Source organism: Danio aesculapii, chromosome 18 (genome assembly GCF_903798145.1).
Source record: "Danio aesculapii chromosome 18, fDanAes4.1, whole genome shotgun sequence".
In the NCBI taxonomy this organism is placed as follows: domain Eukaryota; kingdom Metazoa; phylum Chordata; class Actinopteri; order Cypriniformes; family Danionidae; genus Danio; species Danio aesculapii.
The window spans coordinates 47506536-47532080 of NC_079452.1; the positions used below are offsets into that span (position 1 = coordinate 47506536).

Genomic DNA, 25545 nt, shown 5'->3' on the forward strand with positions numbered 1-25545 from the left:
TGGCTCTATATAATTTGCATTTTCACTGCAGTTTAGTACTGCTTAAAGAGGGATTATCATTATAGTTGTGCTGCCTCTGATGTAACAGTATTGTAAACATAAAATAAAACATACCCAAACAACCCAACGCAGAAAAACGGATGCTAACGATTTTGAGCAGTGGTTGCTGCTGACTCTTTAAATATAGCGGGTTATATCTATCTGACAATGCTGGTAGTGATGATTCTCTCAGACCTTTCAGCGATGAGCAGTGTGTATGTATAAATCACATTTTGGTAATGGTAGGCTTGTTTCATTCTTGCAGAATGGGTTGAAAAAACCCCAAAAGTGAGCCGTATCAAACCGAACCGTGCTGTGCCATGGAGTGAAAATACTCAATAAAATCTACCTGGTCAGTTTAAATTATTTTATTCGCGTATCAAAAATATGTTGTGAAAATTGAGTGTAAAAATGTGACTTTGTTTAGTGTACTGTACCTAGTTACTATGGTAAGGAACAAATTTAATGAAAATATTAGTATAATAGTGACAGGAAGGAGGACAAAATAATCACCCATGGTGGCCATTTTGAGTGGCGGCGTGTAACGGTGAAAATCCTGTTTCATCGGCAGCATCAGCAGATGCTCCTGAAGTCAGCAGCAGATTTAAGCAGTCTATTGAGGAAACATAAACACATTTGTATATGAATATATATGCATTTACACTGCATATACACACATCATTTTATATACAAATAAAGTGGATAATAAATATCACTTTAAAAATATCTTGTAGCCATCCCAGCTAGCAAAATTCACGTGTTTTTTTTTTACTTGTTTGCTGTAATGAATTAACTTTTCAAGCAAAGTTCTTAAAAGTTACAGCAGCCCAAAAGAAAATTTAAATGAAAAGGTTCAGGGCTATGAGCCCAACTAAAGCAAACACTTTTCTCCATGTTGGTGACCTTAGTCTATGTGGTCCACAAATGTTTTAGGATAACTGGGCCACATTTGCCAAATCTTCTCTTGGCCACATTCGACTCACAGCCGCAATAGCCAGAGTTTACTGTGCCTAATATTTGCCAAAAGTGGCACACATATGTTTTAAGATAACTGGGTCACATTTGCACTTACATGTGTGAGCCACTCTAGGTTTAGACCCAGATTACCCTTAAATGACTATGCCACATTTTTGCCAACATTAGGTTTGCCTTCAGATTACATTTTGCCATAAGTGCCAAATCTTTGCCTTAAATGGCCCATAAATAAATTTTAATCTTTGGCCCCCTTTACCATTGTACAGGTGGGCCACTCCAGGCTCACATTCGTTTTGTCTGGGCCGAAGGAATACCACCAGTGCCGCATAACTGCCTAAAGTGGCCCACATTCGTATGCTATCTGGGATGTGTGTGTTAAGACCTTGAGTGTCTGTCAGGAGGTTTTACAGTACACGTCGAATCTAGTCTGGCTCACATTGGGAGTAGTTTGCGCTTTGCAAGTCAGCATGAGGAATCAGCAACATATCCATCAATGAGATGTTTTAATGTTCAGTTTAAAAAGAAGTCACTATATGAGAATAGTGATGAAATTGGTCAAAGAAGTCAAGGCTGTTGTTTAAACATCTTACATGAAAGGTCCAATAATACAAATATTTTTCATTCATTTATTCATTCATTTTTTCCTTTGGCTTAGTCCCTTATTTATCAGGGGTCGCAACAGCGGAATGAATTGACAACTATTTCAACTATTCCGACTTTATTTCATAGCAACATGAGCCACTTGGAATTCCGAAAGTGAGCAGCATAATTTTCTAGTCCTCGTTTTAGTTCCTCTTTTTTAATGACAAATATAGACTATTGGTTCATGCTGAATTAGTTAATTGCTTACACACGGGTACAGAACACACATGCTACTGGGGGATCAGAGTTAGCAGAATTGGCATTTTCCTGGCTGTATTTGCACTGTAGGAATGCTAATGTGAAATAAACCAGCTAACAGTGCCATCAAATGTGGGATTCAACAAAACGAACAATGTTAGAATGGAGTACACGTGATCAAAGGTATGTTTTTGTTAGCAAACTAAATCACTTGTCAAAATTTGTAGTGCTAAATATCAGGCTGAGAAAAGAACACAAACCATGGACAAAGGCCAACATTCTGTTAGCATTGCCTTTATATATATTTGTGGCTGGTAACACTATGAAATACACTCACTGGCCACTTTGTTACGTACACCTGTCCAACTTGCTCTTTATCTCAAATTTCTTATCAGTCAATCACATGGCAAGTGACTTTAACGTGGCATGATTTTTGGTGCCAGATGGGCTTGTCTGAGTATTTCAGAATCTGTTGATCTACTGGAATTTTCATGCACAACCATCTCTAGGGATTCCAGAGAATGGTCAGAAAAAGAGAAAATATCCAGTAAGCGTCAGTTCTGTGGACACAAATGCCTTGTTGATGACAGAGGTCAGAGGAGAATGGCCAGACAGTTTCGAGCTGATAGAAAAGGCAACAGTAACTCAAATAAGCACTCGTTACAACCGAGGTATGCAGAAGAGCATCTCTGAACATACAACACGTCCAACCTTGAGGCAGATGGGCTACAGCAGCAGAAAACCACACCGGGTGCCACTCCTGTCAACTAAGAACAGGAAACTGAGGGTACAATTCACACAGGCTCACCAAAATTGGACAATAGAAGATTGGAAAAACATTGCCTGGTCTGATGAGTCTCCATATCTGCTCGGATGGTAGGGTCAGAATTTGGTGTCAACAACATGAAAGCATGGATCCATCCTACCTTGTATCAACGGTTTAGGCTAGTGGTGGTGTAATGGTGTGGGGGATATTTTCTTGGCACATTTTAGGTCCATTGGTACCATTGTGCCAAAAGCACAGCCTACCTCAGTATTGTTGCTGACTATGTCTATCCCATTATGACCACAGTGTACCCATCTTCTGATGGCTACTTTTTAGCAGGATATCGCGCCAAGTCATAAAGAGCGCATCATCTCAGACTGGTTTCTTGAACATGGCAATGAAAATGAGTTCACTGAATTCAAATGGCCTCCACAGTCTCCAGATCTCAATCAGTAGAGCACCTTTGGGATGTAGTGGAACGGGAGATTAGCATCATTGATGTGCAGCTGACAAATCTGCAGCAACTGCATGATGCTATCATGTCAATATGGACCAAAATCTCTGAGAAATATTTCCAGTACCTTGTTGAATCTATGCTACGAAGGATTAAGGCAGTTCTGAAGGCAAAAGGGGGGTCCAACCCGGTACTAGTAAGGTGTACCTAATAAAGTGGTTGGTGAGTGTATATTGTACTGATATTTATTTTGACATGTATTCGTCCAATATTAGTAACACTGGTAGCTATTTTTGTGGAACAAGTAGGAGCTAATTTACTCCCCCCAAATGTTTGTATGACTAAAATGTTAGAAGTGTTAACATGCTAAAAACGAGTACTTCAGCCAATAGTTCTGGGAACTATGAAATACTTCCCTCAGTATGAATGCCCATATCTTTATACATGCAAATGTACAGAAAATTTCCCAAGCACTTACCTGTGTGTCCATTATGAGCAGCAGAGATCAAGGCAGAGGTTAATTCATGTTGATGGTGATGAATATCCAATAGTGGATCTTGGTTAAGCAGCATAGACAATAAAGTGACATTTCCCTGGGAAGCAGCTTGGAGGAGAAGGGTTTGCCCGTCATCCAGGGGGACGGGGTCACCACAGGTTAGCGAGGGGACTATGGAGGGACACCAGCCTGGGAGGGTTCAAGCAACAGCAGTAACTAGTGAGGCAGGGTGCTTATGTTGTTTCAAAATGTGTTCCCTTAACCACAACATTACCCAGACCAAGGAATCCCTTTTTATTAAGAAATAATTTAAGGCCTGTGCCATTGAAGCAATGCTGATTGAGACAAGTATTTTGTAATTCAGTATCCAAATTGCCTTCAAGAGAGATGAACATACTGAATTTGTTTTTGAGAAGAAAGTCAGCCAAATTCAGTCAAAACAATGGGTAAATGTTTGTGATGTACACATTTTGACACAACTTCTGAAATGTATTATTCTAGAGTGTATTAGAAATCCACACACTCTATACTATTAGTCAATTCATTTTAATATGCTAGAGTAAACTTCATGTTTTTTTGTCAATCAAAGTCGTACTTAACTGCGTAAATCAAATCAAATCATGCAGCAGGCAATTTACAGTACATTAATCAAAGTCACGCAATATAAATTGTGTCACTCAAACTGAAATGTTCTAAACATGGAGCTGATTATGAGAGTCACGTCAATTAAAGAGTGTTAGAAAGATGGAAACTACAGCAGAGAAACAGACAAAGTTTAATAAAGTGCAGGGAGTGCTACTGGTAAACTGGCACCTTTGTGGAAACAGAATTCAAATAACAAATCTTGCAATGTGGATGTAACTAATCTAGTATATTTAGTGCTAATGCTAAGGCATGTTTGTGAATAGCTTTGTCTCTAGGGATTCTCTATGTTTATCTTTGTTAGTGGAGGGAGTTGGAGTGAGAGAGATAGATATAGGTCATTTCACTGAGGTCCAGTGGAAGCATTAGATAATTGGCTCTTTTCTGGGTTAAAATGGGCGGCAGAGAGAGCAGAGGAGCCTCAGAGAACTGCCATGGCCGAGTGGCTGCAAAGAGAGGGAGAAAAGTGCTAATATTTAGCAATTAGCGATGACAGCTAGCTACCAACATCTCTCAGAGCTACCCTGTGGATTAGTCTCTAGCGACAATAAAGAGGAAGACTCTGCTGGAATACTTGCTCTGCTTTCAATGGTGTTACAATTGCCTTTCTCTGGTGCTCCCAGAGAGCTATGGAGAGGCCTGCAGAGACAGTGTGGTATTTCAAAATGTGAGAGAAATCGAAAGATTTTGACGTTTTTATCTAACTGCAGTTGGAACAGTCACAAACATTTGGCTTACAGACCAATACATGGCTCTAACCGACATCTCCTTCAAAGCACTTTTAGAACTACCCTATGTTTCAGATGTCTGTCCAGAGCAAACGATGTTGCTGTACTGATGTCTCTATCAGGCTTCATAATTAGCTTAAGCAGAAAAACTTTACAAGAAAGACCATGTGATTTACTATCTATCAGCCACACAAAATCCGAACACCAAATCAGAACTAGCCAGCTGGAACAGCAAGGACATTCATGTTTAACTTAAACTGGTATTTTAGGGGAATAGCATTATTCTAAGATATATATGTCCAATTCTTTTCCTTTAGGCCAACTTTTAGGCCATCTTGCGTCCTTGTGTTCTAGTGTAACATCCTCATTAACTGCCAAAGTTCAGTTCCAAAACTTAAGACCGCAAAAATGGAGGACTTGTGAAAGAACCCGGATGTGTTCTTGATATCGAGGATGCATCAAATGCAGATTTAAGCACAGTAATCGGTGGAAATTCCCAGAAGTAATTGCGGCTAAATAAAGGAGGTGGGAACCACCACATTTTATATACCAATTATTATTAAACTTGCTGTATGCTGTAATGTTTAAATAACTTTCAGTTAAAGTGCATGAAGGTCATGAAGAACACAGCCACTCATTTCTCACAGGATGCATTTGGTGTTCTCGTGGTCTCTCAAGTTCATTTTTCTGAGGTAACTTGGCAGGACCAATCTCCAGGAGAACATGGGGATTTGAGAAACAGCCAAGGTCTACATGGTCTCTACAAATTCCAGACAGGTGTGTTGGAGATGGATTTTGCAGGACATTGGCTTTTTTTAGGAAAACACCTGGACACCTCTGATCTAAGGTAAGGATTTACAAACTTCTTAAAGACATGGTGCTGTATATTTCAGATAAGGATAAAATGATACATTGCAGAACCAATACATAGAGGCTTAAACATATTTATGTGCAAGTTTATGACAAATATACTGTGTTATCTCTCTAGCAACATTTTTGAAACCATGGAAGTAAATGTTTAAAAATGAAGAGAACGACAACATTCATAAGTATCAAGTTTTTCTACAATAGAAAGAAACAGATAGTGGCATGGACAAAATGGAGTCGTTAGTTTAAGACTTTGTGGGAATCAGGTTAGAGGTGGAACACAGGAAGGCAGAACCATGCTGTAGGGCAATGACAGGAAAGGGGAAAGAGCAGCCTCTGGCATCAGCTTCAGAAAAGGTTACAGGAAAGACCCCTAGAGACCTGAATCCTCGGGAGAGGGCCAACATTACCTATTTATATCTAAAAATGCTTTACTGAATTAAAAAATTCTGCCCTCAAGAAAACAAATGTTTATTTCTTGGTTACAATGTACATAAGTACTGCTGGTAACTGACAGGTAACCAGAGTATGAATACTCCTCTCTTTGATGCTCCACATCTATATTCTCCTCTGCTAGCACTTACTTATAAATGCATCAAGTATGGAAAGGGAGAGGACTAGAGAGAAGTAGTGAAAGCAAGGGTGAAAAACATAGCACCCTTTTACCTGATGCTGCTGCCAGGGGGCTGCCTGGGTGCTGGGGGCTATGGAATGGATGACTAGATGGGTTTATGGAGGGGCTACTGACAATGGTAGCTGTGGAGGAGGTGGTGACAGGGGGACACTCCACACATGCTGCTGTTGGCTGTTGCCCCCACGGCCAACCAGAACAGGATGCACCCACCTGTGACGCAGTCAAGGCTGGGACTGTACCACCCATATCTAAGGAGGGTTTTGGTGGAAGCTGAGGGGTGGTAGCTGATTTGGCAAGTCCTGTTCCTGGGGACCTGCTAGCTTCACCTACTACTTTAATTGGTGGGTGTGGAGGGGATGGTGTCTGGGACAGTCCGGGTTTTTTTGGTGGGATCGGGGGTGGATTACCCCTGTCGATTCGGGCCACAGTTGGTGATTTAAGGCCTATCTGGGGGTGGCCTAAGCGTCCTGTGAAGGGTCCCCCCTCAGATGTAGAATGTGGCAGACCAGGCCGAAGGGCTGCAGGGGGTCCCCCTGCTGGAGGACTTGTGAAGCGGGAGAGAACCTGTGTGACTGTGTGTCGAGCCTGTTGTTTAGCTGCAAAGTTGTCTCGATTTGTGGGGGACAGATCACGGGACGGGGGGCTCTGGTTGGCGGTTCCATTTTGGTCCTGCTCTGAGGCAGAGGGTTGGAATTTGTAACGGGCTGCCTGGACGCGGGGACTGACCCCAGTCGGCAAGGTAGAGGATACACCAGGTGAATGTGAACCATGTAGATGTGTTTGACCGTCTCCTCCATTTTCTGCCTGTGAGCTCCCATGGTGTAGCCCCCGTCCTGCACTAGAAGTCTTAGGTAGGTTCATGCTAGCATACGTGGAGCTGCTGGGTTTGACAGGGATCGAAAGTGGCACTTTCTTAGCTCCTTCATTTTCCAGCGGTGCATCTGTCTGAGAAGAGACAGTCTTGCAAACAGTTGCCTCAGTGCCCACAGCCACGGACACCATAGCCTTGGGTTTAACTGGGACAGATGCTGGGGTAACAGAAGGCAGTGGTGGGGCATCTTTGCATCTTTCAGTTCTAAGCTGCTCCACCTGCAAGCGGAGATTCTCACTTTCAGCCCGAAGTTCCGCAGCACGAGTCTCCTCGCGGCTAAGCCTGGCACGTAGCTGCTCTCGCTCTGTGTCAAATTCAGCCAACTGTTTCTCCATCTCCGCTTCCATCTGTTGGCTACGACGTCGTTCGGATGCCAGTTCTTCTTCCAGACGTCCCACAGATCGACCATCCTGCTCAGTACGGGACGAAAGTTCCTCAAAGCGCTGGTTCTCTTCGACCACACGAGCAGCTAGCTGCTTGCATTCATGCACCAGTGACATCACCACGTGTTTGTTTTTCTCTCGCTCATCCTTCAGCTGAGCTGACAGCTTCCTGTGTTCCTGCTCCAGGCTCTGCAGCTGCAGTTTCTCCATTTCAAGCTAGACAGCAGCAGCAGGGCAAAAATGAGACTCGCAGAGGGCAAATAACACACACATAAAGCAAGACACTGAATACTAATCAATTAAAGGTACAACAGTTCCTTTTACAGTGTAACCATGCCTTGACAGTTATTTTTAAATCAAGTACAACTAAACTTGGTGATAAGTCCTCAAATCTCAGGTTACTTTCATTTAACTTTATGTAATTTTCTGCTTTCTGCTTTGCTGTTATTTTCTGAGCCACACGTTTTTGATATTATTTTAATAAACCCTAAATCTATTTGCAAACTTAAATTTTTTTATTCCTTTCGTTTAAAATCTACATGCAAAGAAATAACAGCCAAGCAATTACCACGATGACAGTATGCAAGTGCAGGCCTCGTTCAGACTTAAGCCATTTAGCTGAATGAATTATTACTTCTCCAGAAATAATGAGGCAACAGAAAACATTTAAGCACAATGTCAATCTGGTGACTATATACTACTATTTTTCTATTCTTAAACATCATTTAACATTTCCTCGGTGTGCCTGGTACTATATATACAAGCTGTTGCATTAACTACAGTACCAATCCAATAAGAGAACTGTCGCCATAACAACTAAGAACAAGTGTTTATTCCTGGAACAGAGAGCTCAGATCAGTGTCGGTGTAACACATAAATATGCATGCTACTGTACATACCTTTATATAAACTGTATTTTATAAAATAATAACAACCCCTGTACAAAAATATAAGCATGAAACCATAGTTAACACAGATAATATCAGATCTGCAAAAGTGGTGTGCGGTGACAGTTCAGTGGTCACTTTAAAGAGGCATGCCTGCATCTGTTTATAAAGTTCAAGTCCAGCTTTGATATCATGTAGCTTGTATTTTCTGTAGCACTAGCTCCGATGGTGAGATATAGATTTACAGATGTGTTTGGCAGAGTATTTCAGAGCTTAGCATCAATTTCTCTCCTTCTCTGACACCACTTGCTTTTCTTCTTAGGGGCTGCCATTGCTTGCCTTGTCTAACTTTCACTTTTTTACTCTGCATGTCTAACATGCACCTTGCTTTCGTGAAGGTTATAAGAAAAACTTATTCCCTACATAATCCCTAAAAGAGTATATTCTGAGCATACCTGCCAACAATCTCGTTTTTCCCAGGATACTCCCATATTCCAGACCCAACACCCACCACCCTCCCATTTTGTTATTTCTACCGGAAAACTCCTGTAAAAAGCATTTTGGTACAGTCTGTAACGTTAACACCCCCGGGTCGCCAACTTTGGTATAGTATCCGATCGCAGAAGCTGCCCGAATATACAGTTACAACACCAAAGTACAGTTACTAATCTGGTTCTCAGCTGTGTTATTCAGACAAACACACACCGCCACCCCAAGCCATGCCAATATCAAACCCCAACCAGCCCCCAATTTCGAAGACAGGGGTTGGCAGGTATGATTCTGAGAGTAACTAGGATCCTCTCTGACAGCAAACGTAACAATGTCAAGGCAATACCACAGAAAATGCAGACTTATTTCAAATGGAATTTGTAAATACATTCCCTTAATCCTTTCCGTAGTCTTGCTTTATTACATATAAACACAATTAAATGGTCAAAAATTGAGATCTTACCCTCTTCTGTCTGGTCTCAGCAGCTGAGAGTTGGGCAGACATCCTCTCCTGCATCTTACGGCAGTGGGCCATAACAGCTTCCAGCACCGTGATGGGGCTTGCACTGACTGGCCTACGGTCCTTTGGCCCCATCCCTGACTCAAAGTCCCTTTGCATGGCGAGGAATGGGTCTGTCAAACTGAACTGTCCATATCGCTCCTGCAGGAACACTTCTTTTCTTCGAGCCTATAAAGAAAATAATAGAGAAGCAAAACAACAGATTAGCATTTTCTCAGAGTAAAGTCCATATTGTTGTTAAAGGGGCCTGAAATCCCCCTCTAATAGTACAAATCTATCTCAGAATTGGAAAAACGAGGAGTGGGCTTGACAAGGCAAAGCAGGAGAGAAAGTAGAGTGCGAGCAACTGTCATCTGTCAGTGACCCATACTGACCGAGTGCACTTATTTTAAAATTTAGACACACATACCTACTTTGAAGGGACAGAAAACTTTGGAGAGTGTTTGAAAGTCGTGTCTGTCAGCGTTTGAATGCCATGTCAATCCGTTCATGGATCAGCTGACAGATGTGGCTTTCTAACGCTCTTCTGTGTAAGTGTGCTTGAAAACAGCTGATCATTAGAGACAATCACAGTCATATCTGTTAAGCGCATGAACACAATGGCCAATCAGAAGTTTTCAAAAATTCCCTCAGCAGTGCTCAAAATACTAGCAGGTACGTCTGACAATACTAACATCACTGCAACACTGAACACCTGACTACTGCGTGGTCTCAGAGCTTGAAAAAAATTATTTGTAAGCAATGTCTTCTCATAGGATAAAAAACCCAGACTCATGAATAATAATTCAATAAGGGCATGATTGAAGTACTCGCAGTCCTATCCCTTTAACTGCCTGCACTACCAAATGGTTGAGCATGTTTTGACTGTTTTAATTAATGGTTTACACACACAGAATGTTAGATTACAAAAAAAATCTAACAAACATAATCCTGTTGACTACTACACTTGAATTTGGTTTTATTGTAAAAAAAATACAAAAAAATTGTTTTTGGCATACTTCAAAAAATAAAGATGTTTTCGTATTCAAAAATGATTTATTTATTTATTTATTTTTAAATAAATTAGTCTTACACTTCAAATTTTCAGATTTTTCATTATTTATGTATTAATTCCGGTTCTTTTACCATAAACCAACATATTAACCATTTGGTAGAGGCTGATATTTTAGAAATTATGGGATGTGTTAAAAAATGCACTGAGTGTGTTAACTAGTGACATTAGGAGTTAAGAAATGCAATCCAATTTTTTTTTCTTGGTGGGGCAGTTAATGGGCTATTCTACATCACCACACGTGATGCCACCTCGATGTAGATTGTAAACCCCGAAATAGTTAACATTGTCTTAATTGATGTCTTAATCATGACCCTTTAAGACTTTAAGATGTACTGGTCTTTACCTAATATAATTTAAAACAACAATTATTTGTATAAGCACGCTTATAAATATTTAACTATGGTGGATATTGTGAAGCAAATGTGTATCTGATGTAAAATACCTATGCTAATTTATTAAGGTTTTCAGAAACTTTCTGAGTTTTTTTTTTTACATTTACCTGTACAATATGGAAAGTTAGGCCAATTCAGACAACCAATATATTTATCTATGAAGAGTTCAGATGCAAAAACCTCTAAGTGCCGTATGAAACTTCCATCGAAAATGAATATTTTTCTCAGCCTCCTTTGTTTATATTGAGTTATTTCACTTTAAAAACCACACAAAGGCTTTATTCTATGCCATAAAATTGATATTACTGAACCTACTCACAGGAGCCAGTTGAAAATGCTAATTTTAGAAGAAAAACTCTGATAGCATTTAGAGGTTTGAACTTTTCATCTATTATTTATAGACCATTTGGAGTGATGTAAACAAAAACAATGGTCCCAACTTATTTCCTGTTTTACATTTTTTATTTCTATAGCTTCTGACTATCCAAAAAGAGCCACATATTGATAAATAATGTTATTAATGCTGTTTTTTAACATTTAGTTATGATTTAATTGCCTCTTGTTACAGTTATGAAATAGTTTGATAATAAGCAGGAAATGTTCATGGGACAATGACATGCACCACATTGAAATGGTCTATATACCGATATAAAGTATTTCAGATATGTTTATATCTGGAACCCAATTTACAGACTGATAAATACAAATCTTCACATGATTTTTTCCTGCATCCCATTAAATAAACAAAAGGCAAACAAACACAGTGAACAAATGATTTTCAGTACTCATCTGAACTGGATGAACCAGCAGAAATCATCCCTAATTTATCACCTTTAATAAATAAGGCTAATCATTTTGTTAAGTCGAAAATGTTAACATTATGCATTCATCAACTGCTTCCAATATAGCAGTCAATTTATTGTGCATCCTTAGTTCTGACATAAAATAGATCTGATGACAAATCCAGCTAAATAACTTTATTGCAGCACATGTAAACACAGTCTAGAGGTCAAGAGGTAAATACAAACCCTACAATCACTATGATGCCAATGGTACCTGTTGGATGCTGGCAAATGATCATGAAATAGCACAGAGCAATTATTGCACATTATGTTCCCTCTGTGATGCATGTACAGTAAATGGTGGGTGAGAGAGATTTCTTGCTGACTTAATGTGCTTTGGCCAAGAGACATGCAAGTCTCCAACCTCCAACCTCATCTTGCCTGTATCTGCTTTGGGAATTGTTCCAACCTATTAGTGCACTAACAATTTGCGCGCTGATAATTAAGATGAACGTTAATAACAAAAGAGAGGACTTGTGCTCAACTACACTGCGAGGCAAAGACGCACACAAACTTTTTAATGCATGCACTTAAAGTCACACAGAGAGCAGGTTAGCAATTCTTCAGGGGTGATCATTAAGCCTGAGGTTTACTTATGCCCTCTCAAGACCAGCTGGTCATCTCAGCAGGGTCAGCAAAAGGCCAACTCTGTCATAACGCCCCGAAGCAAATAACCAAATGCAAATGTGATCTTTTCTTTGTCACATACAGTATCATCAACACAGATGAGTGATTGTGTTTCAATGCAAAGAGATGTGGCACAGATTGAGGAGTGAGGCGATAACTGTGACTTGGGTCAAGAGGTTAACCAGCAGCATCTGCAGACAGCTTAAATATGGATCTTTGGAAAATCCATGGAAATTCAGAAAATCTTAATTCTTTTAACAGTTTAAGACCAGAACCGCTTCTGGTATGGTAAAACATGTTAGTTCGTTGAACAGTCCATCCAGGATTTTGCAAGGACATTTTCTTTTTTTTTTTTTTCCGGTCTAAAATGTTTTTTTCTGATAAAACCTAAAGGATTATTTCCATCAACTCTAAGAAAGTTGCAGAGAAAATTCACACACTTTTATTTAAAAAAACCATTGGACTCATGAGATCCTGGAGGAACTGGTTAAAAGTATGCTGCCTTACTATATAGTGATGGACATTAGCAAAGACTATAGAATACACAAGACGTTTCAAGACGTGTAACGGTCAAAATGGCAAATGAAGCCCCACCTACAATCATCGATCGCTAAAGACGGTGACGCTGACGATTCTCAAGGGAAAAGCTCAGACCAGACGTGTACTTTTAAGACAGTTTATGTGGTCATCAATCACACTGGGCTGATCTCTGAGGAGATTCCTCCCAAAATGGTGTAAAAAAGTGCTTTGAGTGTCCAGAAAAGTGCTATATAAATGTAAGAAATTATAATTATTATTATTATTATTACTAGAATGTCAGCGAATACTTGCTTCACAGACATAAGAAATATCCACATAAAGCTTGAAAACTGTATTTTTAAATGAACCCACTTCACTTGAAACCAAAAGTTTTTTGGTTTTGTAATTTGTATGGAATGAACGTGAGGTAAAGACCGTCTTGTCAAATGCACATCACGTGACAGCAGCAACTACTCAAACGCCCACAAACTTGTAAACAACGAGTCAGTTTTTTTTTCTGGAGGAGATTCACAATCAAGAACAAGACGTGAATGAATTACTTAAGAAGAGCAGCACGCGCTGACGAAGCATTATCCCTATCCAGAGGATGATAAGGTGTAACACGGCCATAAATGAGGTTGGTGTCGTGATCTCGTTTCTTTCGAGTGCGGATGTGCACTAGCTCAGGAAACCTGACAATATGCCGATTTTGTTTGATTTGAATGTTTGGAAAGAAACTTGAGATACTTATTGTTTAATTTTATTAGTGATTCCAAATATCTAATGCAATCGTAAGCATGACAAACAGTTTTGAGAATTTGATGTTTCCCCGTTCATACAGAATGCCTGAGCATACTGCCCGATAGCCGTTTCAAAGATGGCCGCCGAGTGAAATGACTTGCCTTAAAGGGACTTTGATATTAGTGATGTGCAGGTGTGAATGTACAGTATGGCTAAGCTAAGAAATGTGAACAGGAAGGCCAATAATATTGACTGCTATATATCGCAACTTTGACTTTTTTACAGTGCAAAACACACATGCAGTTAAATGACTCCAAGAACATTATAATTGACTCCATCCACACAATGCATGCCCTGTGTCAGACAACCCACTGGGCTGATCTCTGACACCCATCTGCCCAAGACAAGTAATGCTATAAAATGAACACAGAGATCAAATGGGCTGAGATAATCTACAAGTTTACTCTCTACAGGGTGTCCCTGTTTAGCATCTAGGCTGTGTATTGAAAGCAGACGGAGACAAGCTAAGAGTACAAAGCTTCTATGTGGCAAATGCCCAGTATCTCCAAAGGTGGAAATAATTAACCTACAAATTAGGGCTGTACGATATTGGAAAAAACTGACCATGCGATATTTTGTTTTTCTGCAATACATGCAGTATTGTGATATGACTATAATTTTATATCAAAGATGACTAATTTATTTTATAATTAATTCATAATTTTACATTGATTGGGATGCTTTTTTAGGTGAGTGAGCATCTGCATAAAATGCACAAAATAATTAAATAAATATAGAAAATAAACAAGATCAATGAAAGCACAGTAACGATAAAACTCACATGAACCCCACAAATTGAATAATCAAATGTACAATAACACTGTATAGTCGTCATTGTATAAATAATTAAACAAAGTTAATCTTTATTAAAGTGCCAAACTTTTTAATTTCTTGTTTCTCAATGGTTTTAATCCACTTGAAATTGCTTGAGATCCTGCGATGTGACTATTGCAGATTCTCACATTTGCGATACCGATGCTGAAATGATATATTGTGAAGCCCTACAACAAATATACAAAAACAGAGACACATGCAGACCTTCAGATGGATGACTTTCACAGCAAATGTGAGGATCAGTTTACTTCTGCTGTGTATTATGGCTTTCAAAACTATGGCAGTTCCCTAAGTGAGTTGCTTTCAGTCCACTTAACACGAACAGACAGAGCAGTGCTGGACCAGGCTTATTTCATTATGAGGGCAGTCTGCCATATAAGTGGAAAACAAAAGGAAGTGGGTGAGAAAAATTGGAGACAGGGTTAATTCAAAGGAATGCACATGAACGGATGAGGTTTCACAGAGATTGAGGGTTATACCAATGTCTACTACAGAATATTGATCAAGTGGAAAGGCAGTGTTTCCTTCAAAATAGTTGTTCAGTATGCAAGAACTCTTTTTTACCTTACATTTTTCCTTTTTTATGTTAGGCCACATGATTTAATAACTAATACTATTACAATTTTTTTCATTATTATTATTATTTATAATGTTTTTTTCTATTAGCATAACCTGCAAGTTTAGAATGTGCAGAGACATTATGAGGTTTGTTGAGTCTACAATATATGCATGTTTTTTTCTTACTGTTTTTATGAAACAATTGTGATTTTCCTTTTGTGACTAGCTAGAGTCATGGCAGAAATGAAAACATCTATTCATTTTACACTGGCAGTTAAATGTGACCCATTTCAGATTTTTTGCTCAAATGTGACAGATCGGATCTGTTCTATGAAAGTGTAAACAAAAAAAAACTGCATGCATTCGGATATTCAGAAATCGGTTTCAGGCCTTATGTGTGGAAATAAATCCAATCTAAATCGGATATGTGACAATGCGACTATCATGTAATCGGATTTATTGAGGCACTCCATGGTGTACGTCATTAAACTTGCGACAATGTGGTACTTCTCCGCAGTTTAATGACGTATAAGGAAGACCGTGTGTGGAGACGCCAACACTGTAAACAACAACAACAGAGGAAACATGAGGTCAGTCATCACAATTTGCTTCCACCAGACCTGAGATCTCTCTCTTGTACCCACAAATTTCACTGAATGGTGGACACCATTTATAAACCATAGGCGTAAGCTGCGATGACGGCCCTTTCCCTCCTCCTCCACCTCAAAATCATTTTAAAGTTGGGCGAATTTCGCATATTGCGCAGAGCTAAAAACAAGACCATTTTCCATCCTGGCTAGTGTGGCGCTGATGCTAGAACCCGCCTTTACGCATGCAATTGTATGGCAAGTGTAAACACATGAATCAGATATGGGTCACAATTAAAAAACGTGAAAACGGACAGGCAAAAAAATCAGATATAGGCAACAAATCGGGATTGGAAATCAAGAACTGACAGCGTAAACATACCAAAGCATTGTAGAATAATAAAAGATCAGTATATGGAAATGGGCAAACTGTGAGCCTCAGACACCACTGTTTTCTCATTCTCAGGTAAATTCCAGGAGTGTAAACCCTAGTGGACAACATGCCAATCAGAAGACAAAACAAACCATGACGAGACCCACGGGCCATGCCCTCCTCATTTGCATGTATGCCTAATTTGGGTCGTTCATCTGAACCTGATGAGCAGCCATGTCATCAAGCTCTGAGATCATCAAAAAAGCTTTGAGATCATAAATATGCACGCCTCATGCTGAGTTTGATAAGCAACAACATTTTCTAGTGAGACAACAATGAAAAATTTCCTCCCCTATTTATTTTAAGCGTATATTTCACTTACTATGTATGTAGGACCTTTATTTTGAAAATGCAAGCGCCAAATTGTTTACTGTGCATTACTGAGCAACGACAGCACCAGACACATTTCAAACTGCCTCAGAACGCAAAATGCAAGATTTACAGAGTATACATTTATTCATCTCCACTCCGAAGAGCCATAAGGTATATTTAGTTGCATCTTTTGTTAATTTATCGTATTTATTGTGAAATTTGATGCTTCAACAAACACATGTAGACTGCTGAATTGTGTCAAATCACTCGGCTCAACTGTGATCTGTTCATGCAGAGGTTGATATTAGCTCCTGGCTGGGTTTTCTTTGACTATAGCTTCAAAATACAACACCATACATCTCTATCACTCTCATTTGTCAAGTTTAATTATAATTTAGCCAGATCTGGTGAGCAAAACAGGTTAACATTACTCTGATTTGGTTTACATTTGTCTGTGTTTAGCGTACATCATACTGTGTGTGTGTGTGTGTGTTTGTGTCTTTAAGAGTGGCACATCAGAGCGAAGCGCATTAATATTCACGACACAAACCATATATGGTCAATCGTGGACCTTCTAGATATCAGAGAACAATTTAACTTACTAAACCAATGCAGTATATGGCACCTTTAACTAACTAAAAATGAATATGATTAACATGATCTTTAAAACATATACATTTAATTATTTATCCCTTATATACTAGTCCATAAAATATGAAAATATACTAGGGGTGTAGCAGCCATGACCCAGGAACACTATAAATAAATAATTTGTTAATTACATTCACATGACTGTGCATTTTAAAAGAAAGCTATCCATATTTTCTCTTTTGAATAGCATCATGGGACCTTGATTCCGTATCTCACAGCTTTTGTTGACTTTGTTGCAATTTTTTGTCTAAAAACAACATATTTTCCTGTAAATAATGACCCAAAAAGCAGACCGTGAGCTCTCAGTAGCTGTTATTTTACAGATTTATTTCTTATAAGCACTTTGTGAGCACTTCTAAAAGAGGAACAGACTGCAAATGAAAACATTCAACACCTGTAATTCTGACCATCAACTACGGAGGAGCTAGTAAACACGGAAAAGTCTATAGGACCAGAGAGTGGGGAGAGTGAGGGAGGGGTTTGATGGAGAGAGCGAGAGATCTGAAGAGATGGAGGAGTCTGGAGGCGGGAGAAATGTCTGTGTGTCATGGCAGATAGAGAATGGAGGGCTTTGAGATTCTCCGCCATCTGGCACTTTCCTCTAGGCTTTCACAAATCTCTTCTATAATCACAGAGGCTGTGCTGTCCCTCCTCCTCATGCTTCTGTACTACTTTATCAGTCCATCACGAGGGTCAGGAGCCGTAAAGATGAGCAGAGATCAACATTCTGGTTCAAAGTAAAAGGTGGGATGGAAACTGGATACAAATCAACAAAGAATGGTAGCGTCTGACAGGAGTGTCTGCTGCAATTTGTGTTTGTGGAATACTAGAACAAAGCTGCTTTGCACAAAACGCATCTGTCAGAACTGTACGATTACTGATGCTTTAGTTCTTTATAATGAGGGCATGGTTTAGTTGTCACTCTCCATTATTCTGTAGAAAGAGATTCACATTTCTTTCGACATCAGGCATAATTTTCGATTTAGGCGTAAAGCAGTTTTATACTGCAAAACTCTTCATTTTAAGCCAACATTTCTTACCAAAATTAGAAGAAGATCATTAAAAATTATTATGATGGTCTATAACAGGGGTAGGGAACCTATGCTTGGGAGCCACATGTGGCTCTTTGACCAAAAATATGTGGCTCTCCAGCTGTCTCTCTTCAATAATATTTTAAAGTTTCAAAAATTATAACTGTCATTAGAAATCTGTTTCCTATTGAAAATACAATAATAATTCGCTTTTTATTGTATTTTCATTCATTCATTTTCTTTTCAGCTTAGTCCCTTTATTAATCCAGAGTCGCCACAGAGGAATGAACCGCCAACTTATCCAGCGCATGTCCAGAACATGCAAACTCCACACAGAAACGCCAACTGACCCAGCCGAGGCTCGAACCAGCGACCTTCTTGCTGTGAGGTGACAGCACTTCCTATTGCGCCACCATTTTGTATTTTTTAACAGCAAAATGTATAAGAACTCAGTTTACAATAAAATGATGTTTCAACCAATGTGCATGTGTGGTGCTGTGGATTAACTTGAATCGCAACAGCAATAAAGGGCACGCAACTGACATTACTATGGTAACCTCGCGCATGTAAACTCAAACGTTTATGACAGGTGATGGTGAAAAGAAAAAAATTCAATAAATTGTCTTATCTTCATACATTGTGATGCATCATTTGTTTATTTTTGAGTTGTGCATGGACACAAACAATTCAAAAGTAACAGGATTTTAATTTAATTTCAAAATGATATATTTTTGTGACACGGTGGCGCAGTAGGTAGTGCTGTCACCTCACAGCAAGAAGGTCCCTTTGAGCCACGGCTGGGTCAGTTGGCATTTCTGTGTAGAGTTTGCATGTTCTTCCTGCATTTGCGTGGGTTTCCTCCCGGTGCTCCGGTTTCCCCAAGTACATGTGGTACAGGTAAATTGGGTAAACTAAAATTGTCCGTATTGTATATGTCTGTGTGAGAGTGTATGAGTGTTTCCCAGTGATGGGCTGCAGCTGGAAGGGCATCCGCTGCCTAAAACATGTGCTGGATAAGTTGGCGGTTCATTCCCCTGTGGCGACCCCAGATTAATAAAGGGACTAAGCCGAAAAGAAAATGAATAAATGAAATGAATGATAAATTTTCTATCAACTAAACCTTTGATATAGAAATTTGGCCAGGCATATGCTCTTGTGTACCAATATCAAAGCAATCTGTGAGTTTCTCTGGCATTCAATTAGTTCAAGTTGACAGGAAAGGAAGCAGGAAAAATGTATTGCATTGCCCATTATATGTCAAGTCAATTTGTATAGCTGTATGCCCTAATCTGTGTGTGTTTTTAGAGGCTGAATATGACTAGAACCCCTGTTGAAACTTCACAGACACTCTCTGCCAGATCTTGAGCTTAAATTGTGTACACATAACTCCTGGTGGAGTTCAGGCAGGTCTCTGGTATTATTAGCATTAACCTTTACAGGCACACACTGGCGGAGTGAGGGGTCCAGGGCACAGAGCCAAATGGGAAGAGACGATGAAACTGAGCAGAGAGAGAACTGGACAAAGACGGTTTGAGTTGAGTGATGGGGGGAAATGATGGCGAGAGAAAGAGTCGGCATGCTTCATCCTTGGTGTACAAACATGAAGCCAACACAGCCATACAAAACTTTTTAAAGTTTGCTTATTAAGTTATTTCATATAATATAGGGGAAAAGTATAATTATCCATCATAATTCAAAGCACTTTAATGCATTTTTGGGCTTTTCAAAGGAATTGTTCAAACTAAAAATGAAAATGACCTCATCATTTACTGTCCCTCGTGTGATTGTAAACCTTCATGAGTTTCTTTCTTTTGTTCAACACAAAATAATATATTTAGAAAAATGCTGCCCATCGACTTCCATAGCAAGAAAAAAATACTATGAAAGCAAATGGGAGCAATTTCTCAGAATATCTTCTTTTCAACAGAAGAAAGAATCTCAGACAGGTTAAAGGTGAGTAAATGATGACAGAATGTTCATTTTTGGGTGAGCTCTCCCATTAAGGTGTTCATACTTGTAGTTCAGCTCCTTGCAGGGTTTCTGCAGGTTTTACCAAGTCAAATTTGAGAGTTTTTAAGACCATGATGAATGAAATTTCAGACTTATGCAGGGCTAAAAGCTAAGGATTTTTTTGTAATGGCCAAGCAGAAAAAAATGTTACTTGCCCTATCAAAATACTAATTTAATTAGTTTTTTCTGAGCCACATATTTTAAATAATGTGCCAATACAAGCAAACCCAATTATTCAACATAACTTAAAAAAGCTCTTTTAAAATGAAATGTATGCACAACAGACTGCTACAGTATATTAGTTATTAATAGAGCTTTGCTAAAATTTTTAGGATGCATTGTTGGTGATTGGATGTGTGTTGGATAGATTGAGTAGATTTACACAAACAAAGGAACATTAAGACCCGCTTAAAGTGATTTATACAAGACAATATTTCAGAGAATTTAAGACTTTTTAAGGCCTAAAATTTAGTTTTTTAAAAGACATTTTAAGACTTTTTAAGACTTTTTAAGACTTTTTAAAGAAAAGAAAAGAAAAGATAATTTTAAATTTAGTCTTAGTTTGCTTGGCATTCATACTGTATTTTCTTTTTTATAATATTTTTGGGGGATTTTCACCTTTAGTTGATAGGATAGCAGAAAGTATAGACATGAAAGTGTGAGTAGCAAAAAGTGGGAAAGGATCTGCATCTGCTCAGGTTACCATGAGCACTGGAGTGCCATGTGTCAACACACTAACCACTTGACTAGGCTATTGGTGCCAACATATACAGCAATTTCTAAGACCAAACCTATAGATCCCAAACCAAATCCAAAACAATCCTGTATGCCGGGCATACATGGGATGACATTTTACTAGTTGAGAACTCGTGAAGAGCTTATAAAATGCACTAAGAAGCCAAACAGTGCTTGTAATTCCTCAGGTCACATAAACAAACAAAGAGGAGACGTGACAATGACAAGAATAACAGGCGTGATTTTTATACATTCCATCTTGTGACATCATCTGTTTTTGGGTTTTCTTTGGTCTGTGATTCATTCAAATTTCAGTCAAACCACACCAGATTTTCATTGAAAACAGACCGATCTTTTTAGAGGCCTTGGTTCATTGTTTTGTGAGCACCAAGGTTCAGATGGCAGCGTTCATGCTTCAAATAAAGCACATTAACAAGACAAACCAAATTTGCTTTAATGCTAACGAACTGGTCAAAGCTGAGGTCTTCATGGGAGCCACAAACCCCAAAAGTCTGCCGTGTCAATTATCGGCAGTATCCTTCAGACTGATTGCGCTGACTAGAGGAGGTTAACCCATGAGTAAGGCTTTTCTGTGGGAGAAAGTGCTTTTTCTGTGTGGCTTCAGTTTGAATGTGAGTGTGTGTCCAGAGACTCTCACAAGGAGCCTTTCAATTAGATCAGCACAGAGCTGGCTTTGTGGGCCAAGGACTTCCGCAGCTCTCCTAACCCAAATGTGAGATCAAAGGCATCAAGCTGATGGAGAGGAAGAGAGGAACGGAGGCGAAATTTAGTCTTGTGACAGTCACGTCAGATTTAGGCAAAATATTAAAGGTAGGAGAGACTATGAAGAATCTCAGAGTCATTTTCACAGCTTTTTTGAGGGTGAATAGGCTGAATGGGTCCTCGCTGATGATCAGGGGGAGTAGCATATGGTATATAGCCTGTATATTGTTTAGTGATGGTAGAAAAATAGGGCACTGGGGGGGGGGAAGAGAAAGAGGACAGTGTTTACAGGGGGAGAGAGTGCTCCCTACAGACCCCCTTATCTGAAAACCCAATACCAACTGCCATCTGGCATTAATTTACCCTCCCATACAAGCCACGGTTTTGAGCCAGGATCTGGTCCAGATGACCTAAGGTCAAAAATTAATGAGCAACATCAAATATGTAATTTAAATCAATTGTAAAACAAACAAACAAATAAACAAAAAGAAAAACTTAATTCAGCATGGTTGCATTGAATTGATCAAAGCCCCCCAAAAATGTTACTTTCTGATCCTCAAATAATACTGGAATATACTACATTTTCCACAAAAAAAATTATCATATTAAAATGATTTTGATATATCAAGTGACACTAAAAAGTGGCATACTGATGCTGAAAATTCAGCTTTGCCATCACAGAAATAAATTACAGTGGTTTACAAATTTGTTCGACCATTTATTTGACTGCCAATGCTACCCTAACAACAGTATTGATGATTCCCAAAGTAATTTCTGTTTAATGGTTAATCCACCAGTACGTGTAAGCTCTTTAGTCACAGTCGTATTTCTAATGCTGATATACAGTTATTGTTTTTAACTGTATACAGTTGAAGTCAGAATTTTTTGCCCCCCTGTTTATTTTTTCCCCAATTTCTGTTTAAAGGAGAGAAGATTTCTAAACACATTTCTAAACATATTTAGATTTATATTTAGATTTATTTTATCTTTGCCATGATGACAGTAAATAATATTTGACTAGATATTTTTCAAGACACTTCTATACAGCTTAAAGTGACATTTAAAGGCTTAACTAGGTTAATTAGGTTAAACAGGCAGATTAGGGTAATTAGGCAAGTTATCGTATAACAATTGTTTGTCCTGTAGACTATCGAAAAAAATATAGCTTAAAATTTTAAAATTAAAAACTGCTTTTATTCTAGCTGAAATAAAACAAATAAGACTTTCTCCAGAAGAAAAAATATTATCAGACATACTGTGGAAATTTCCTTGCTCTGTTAAACATCATTTGGGAAATATTTAAAATAGAAAAAAATAATTATTAATAATAATTTTGACTTTAACTGTATATTTACATTTACTGTAATTTATGAAAAGGCAGAACTATGAAGTTGAACTATGATATTTCGCTTTTTATATTGAGATGCCCAATGCCACTTATTTAGTCCTTAACAAAAAAAATAAGTTTAAACAGTTAAATGTTATGCTTCATTAACTTCTGAGAGAAGCTAAATATGCAAGCTCAAATTTGCAATATGCAAGCTCAAAAAAAGACTATTTTTGTCGTTTTATAACAGGTTGTCTTCCAAATACACAAAGATATATACACACATACATACATACACACACACACACACACACACACACACACACACACACACACACACATACATATACATATACATATATATATACATATATATATATATATATATATATATATATATATATAATTTTTTTATTTACCTGTTATTTTTTTAATACAAACAATGAATTATATTTGACCAAGTCAGATTTTATACATTACTGTAATGTTATAGCAGAGAAAGCTAAAATGACGTCCAAATGCTGCTATTTCCACAGAGCTTCTGCTGTTTCTGTATTTGTGCTTCCAAAGGACACGACACAAAGAGAGAAGTGCGTACAATTTAATTTTAATTATGTTCCAGAGAGCTTGCAGAATCTCTCTCAGTTCAGTGCTGGATTCGGCTAAAAACTCCTCAAAGACGGAGCATCTCCAACCATAATAGACGAAGCTGTAGATTGTGAGCCACAACCTGTAACTGTTTTTATTTGTTCAAGTTGATCTATCACATGCATAGTATCTAGCGTTAATGGTATATGGTAGCAAGGATGTAAACAAGGATGTAAACAATGGGAAAAGCTGTTTGGCACCGTTAACATTTTAGCTACAAATTCATATTTATCAGTCAAACCGCTGTAAACACCCACAATCTTCAGCAGCGCTGCAGTGTCTCTCTATGCGGCTGCTTTCCCCGTGTTCTACATCTCAGATAACGAACTCGCAAAAGAAATGTGAATGTTTCATATTACTACACATGCTTATTCCAAATATCTGTGAAAGACACTTGTCAGATTTTATTTTAGAGAGCAGGCATGAGGTTCAGCTGTGTCCTCTTCATTTACTGTCTGATTCAGACTCAAACTGATATGGCTGACAGCTACACTGCTGAAAGTGTATTTACGCAAGGGCAAAGCGAATGCTAGTAGAGGCATGGTGCATCCTGGTGACGTGGAGCCAATCTGCAAATCACAGCACATTATGTTAGATGATCAGAGCCTCTTGAGGGTGGGCCTTTGGAGGAACTAAGAAATATGACAATCGTTTTCATGTTAGCCGAGTAGCTGTATATAATCAAAGTAAGATATATGAAAAAAGAATGTGATTTTTTTTACAAATGAAGCATGAGCACACATTCCTTTGCACCCCATAAACACAACCAAGCCTTAAAAATACACTCAGGACCACCCCTTTAAATTGGTTAACATCTCAAGTAGTAAATTACGTTTTAATACATTTCATTTAAGTAATTAACATTCTTAGTTCCACAATTGCATGAACGGTAACAGTAAATTTTCAGATTTATGGCAGCACTTTGCTTATTGGCAAGTGTTTCTTTCTTGACCCTGTTTGTAGCTTGTCGCAGCACACTTGGCTGGTTTCTTCAGTAGTAGGTACACTGAAAATATAATGATCCTACCTCTGTCGAAAAGAGGACGTGACAGAAACATTATTCTCATGACATCTGTTCAAGCAAAAAAAATTGCTGGCTAAACGACACTGTCCCGTTTGTCAAATTTCTATTAAAAGTATAGCAATCGAATTAATGAGACGCTGCTGAGTGAAGCAGAACTGACAGAGTAAGAGACAAAATCAATAGCAAGCAATTCAGGGAATGAGGAAATCCTCCACGTTTAATTACAAGCCCTCTATAAAAACTATTGTCAATCCGAAGAAAAACAGTGACACAAACTCGCTCCCCATTGACAGGAATGAAAGCCGCCATCAACATAAAAGGACACTGATGTTATCTAGAGACGGCACTACATACAGTACAGCATCGCTCATAAATGAAGAAGAGCTGTCAAACTCCCACATGCATATTCACTTCTGGGTCAGATTCATATTAAGCTCACGGCACTGCTTTACTCTGATCAAACACACACATACTGAGAGAGAGAGAGAGAGAGAGAGAGAGGCTTCCCATTAGGATTTACTTATGGAAATCCACTCAAGCTTTTGCTCTATATATTTCTAAAGTGACCTGACATCTGTACGGGTGAGATTGGGATTCGGCCATATTTAAAGTGACACTTTTTTTTTCTATAGTTAAACAGTTTTCAATCTATTCAGCCAATCTCCAGAGCTGTTTTTCAATTCCAAGAATGCAGAGAATGGACTCGCGATCTCATGGAGATTGCTTGGTTACCTCAGAAGAATGAACTCAGAAGATTGAAAGAACATGTGAGAAATAGGATGCTGTGTTCTTCATGATGGTCACATGACCTTCATGCATTTTAAGGGAAATTTATTTAAACATTCA

At 38.6% G+C, this 25545-nt stretch overlaps 1 protein-coding gene across 2 annotated transcripts in view; it reads right to left on the minus strand.

Annotated features, from left to right (window-relative positions):
* Positions 1–25545, minus strand: part of cttnbp2 (cortactin binding protein 2) — an 86232-nt gene that overhangs the window by 34678 nt on the left and 26009 nt on the right. For both annotated transcript variants that reach the window (XM_056478867.1, XM_056478868.1), the window contains exons 3-6: positions 9535–9759; positions 6474–7911; positions 3553–3759; positions 553–652 (exon numbers count right to left, since the gene is read on the minus strand). In XM_056478867.1, coding sequence (XP_056334842.1) covers positions 553–652; positions 3553–3759; positions 6474–7911; positions 9535–9759 — 1970 coding nt within the window. The remainder of the gene's footprint in view (positions 1–552; positions 653–3552; positions 3760–6473; positions 7912–9534; positions 9760–25545) is intronic.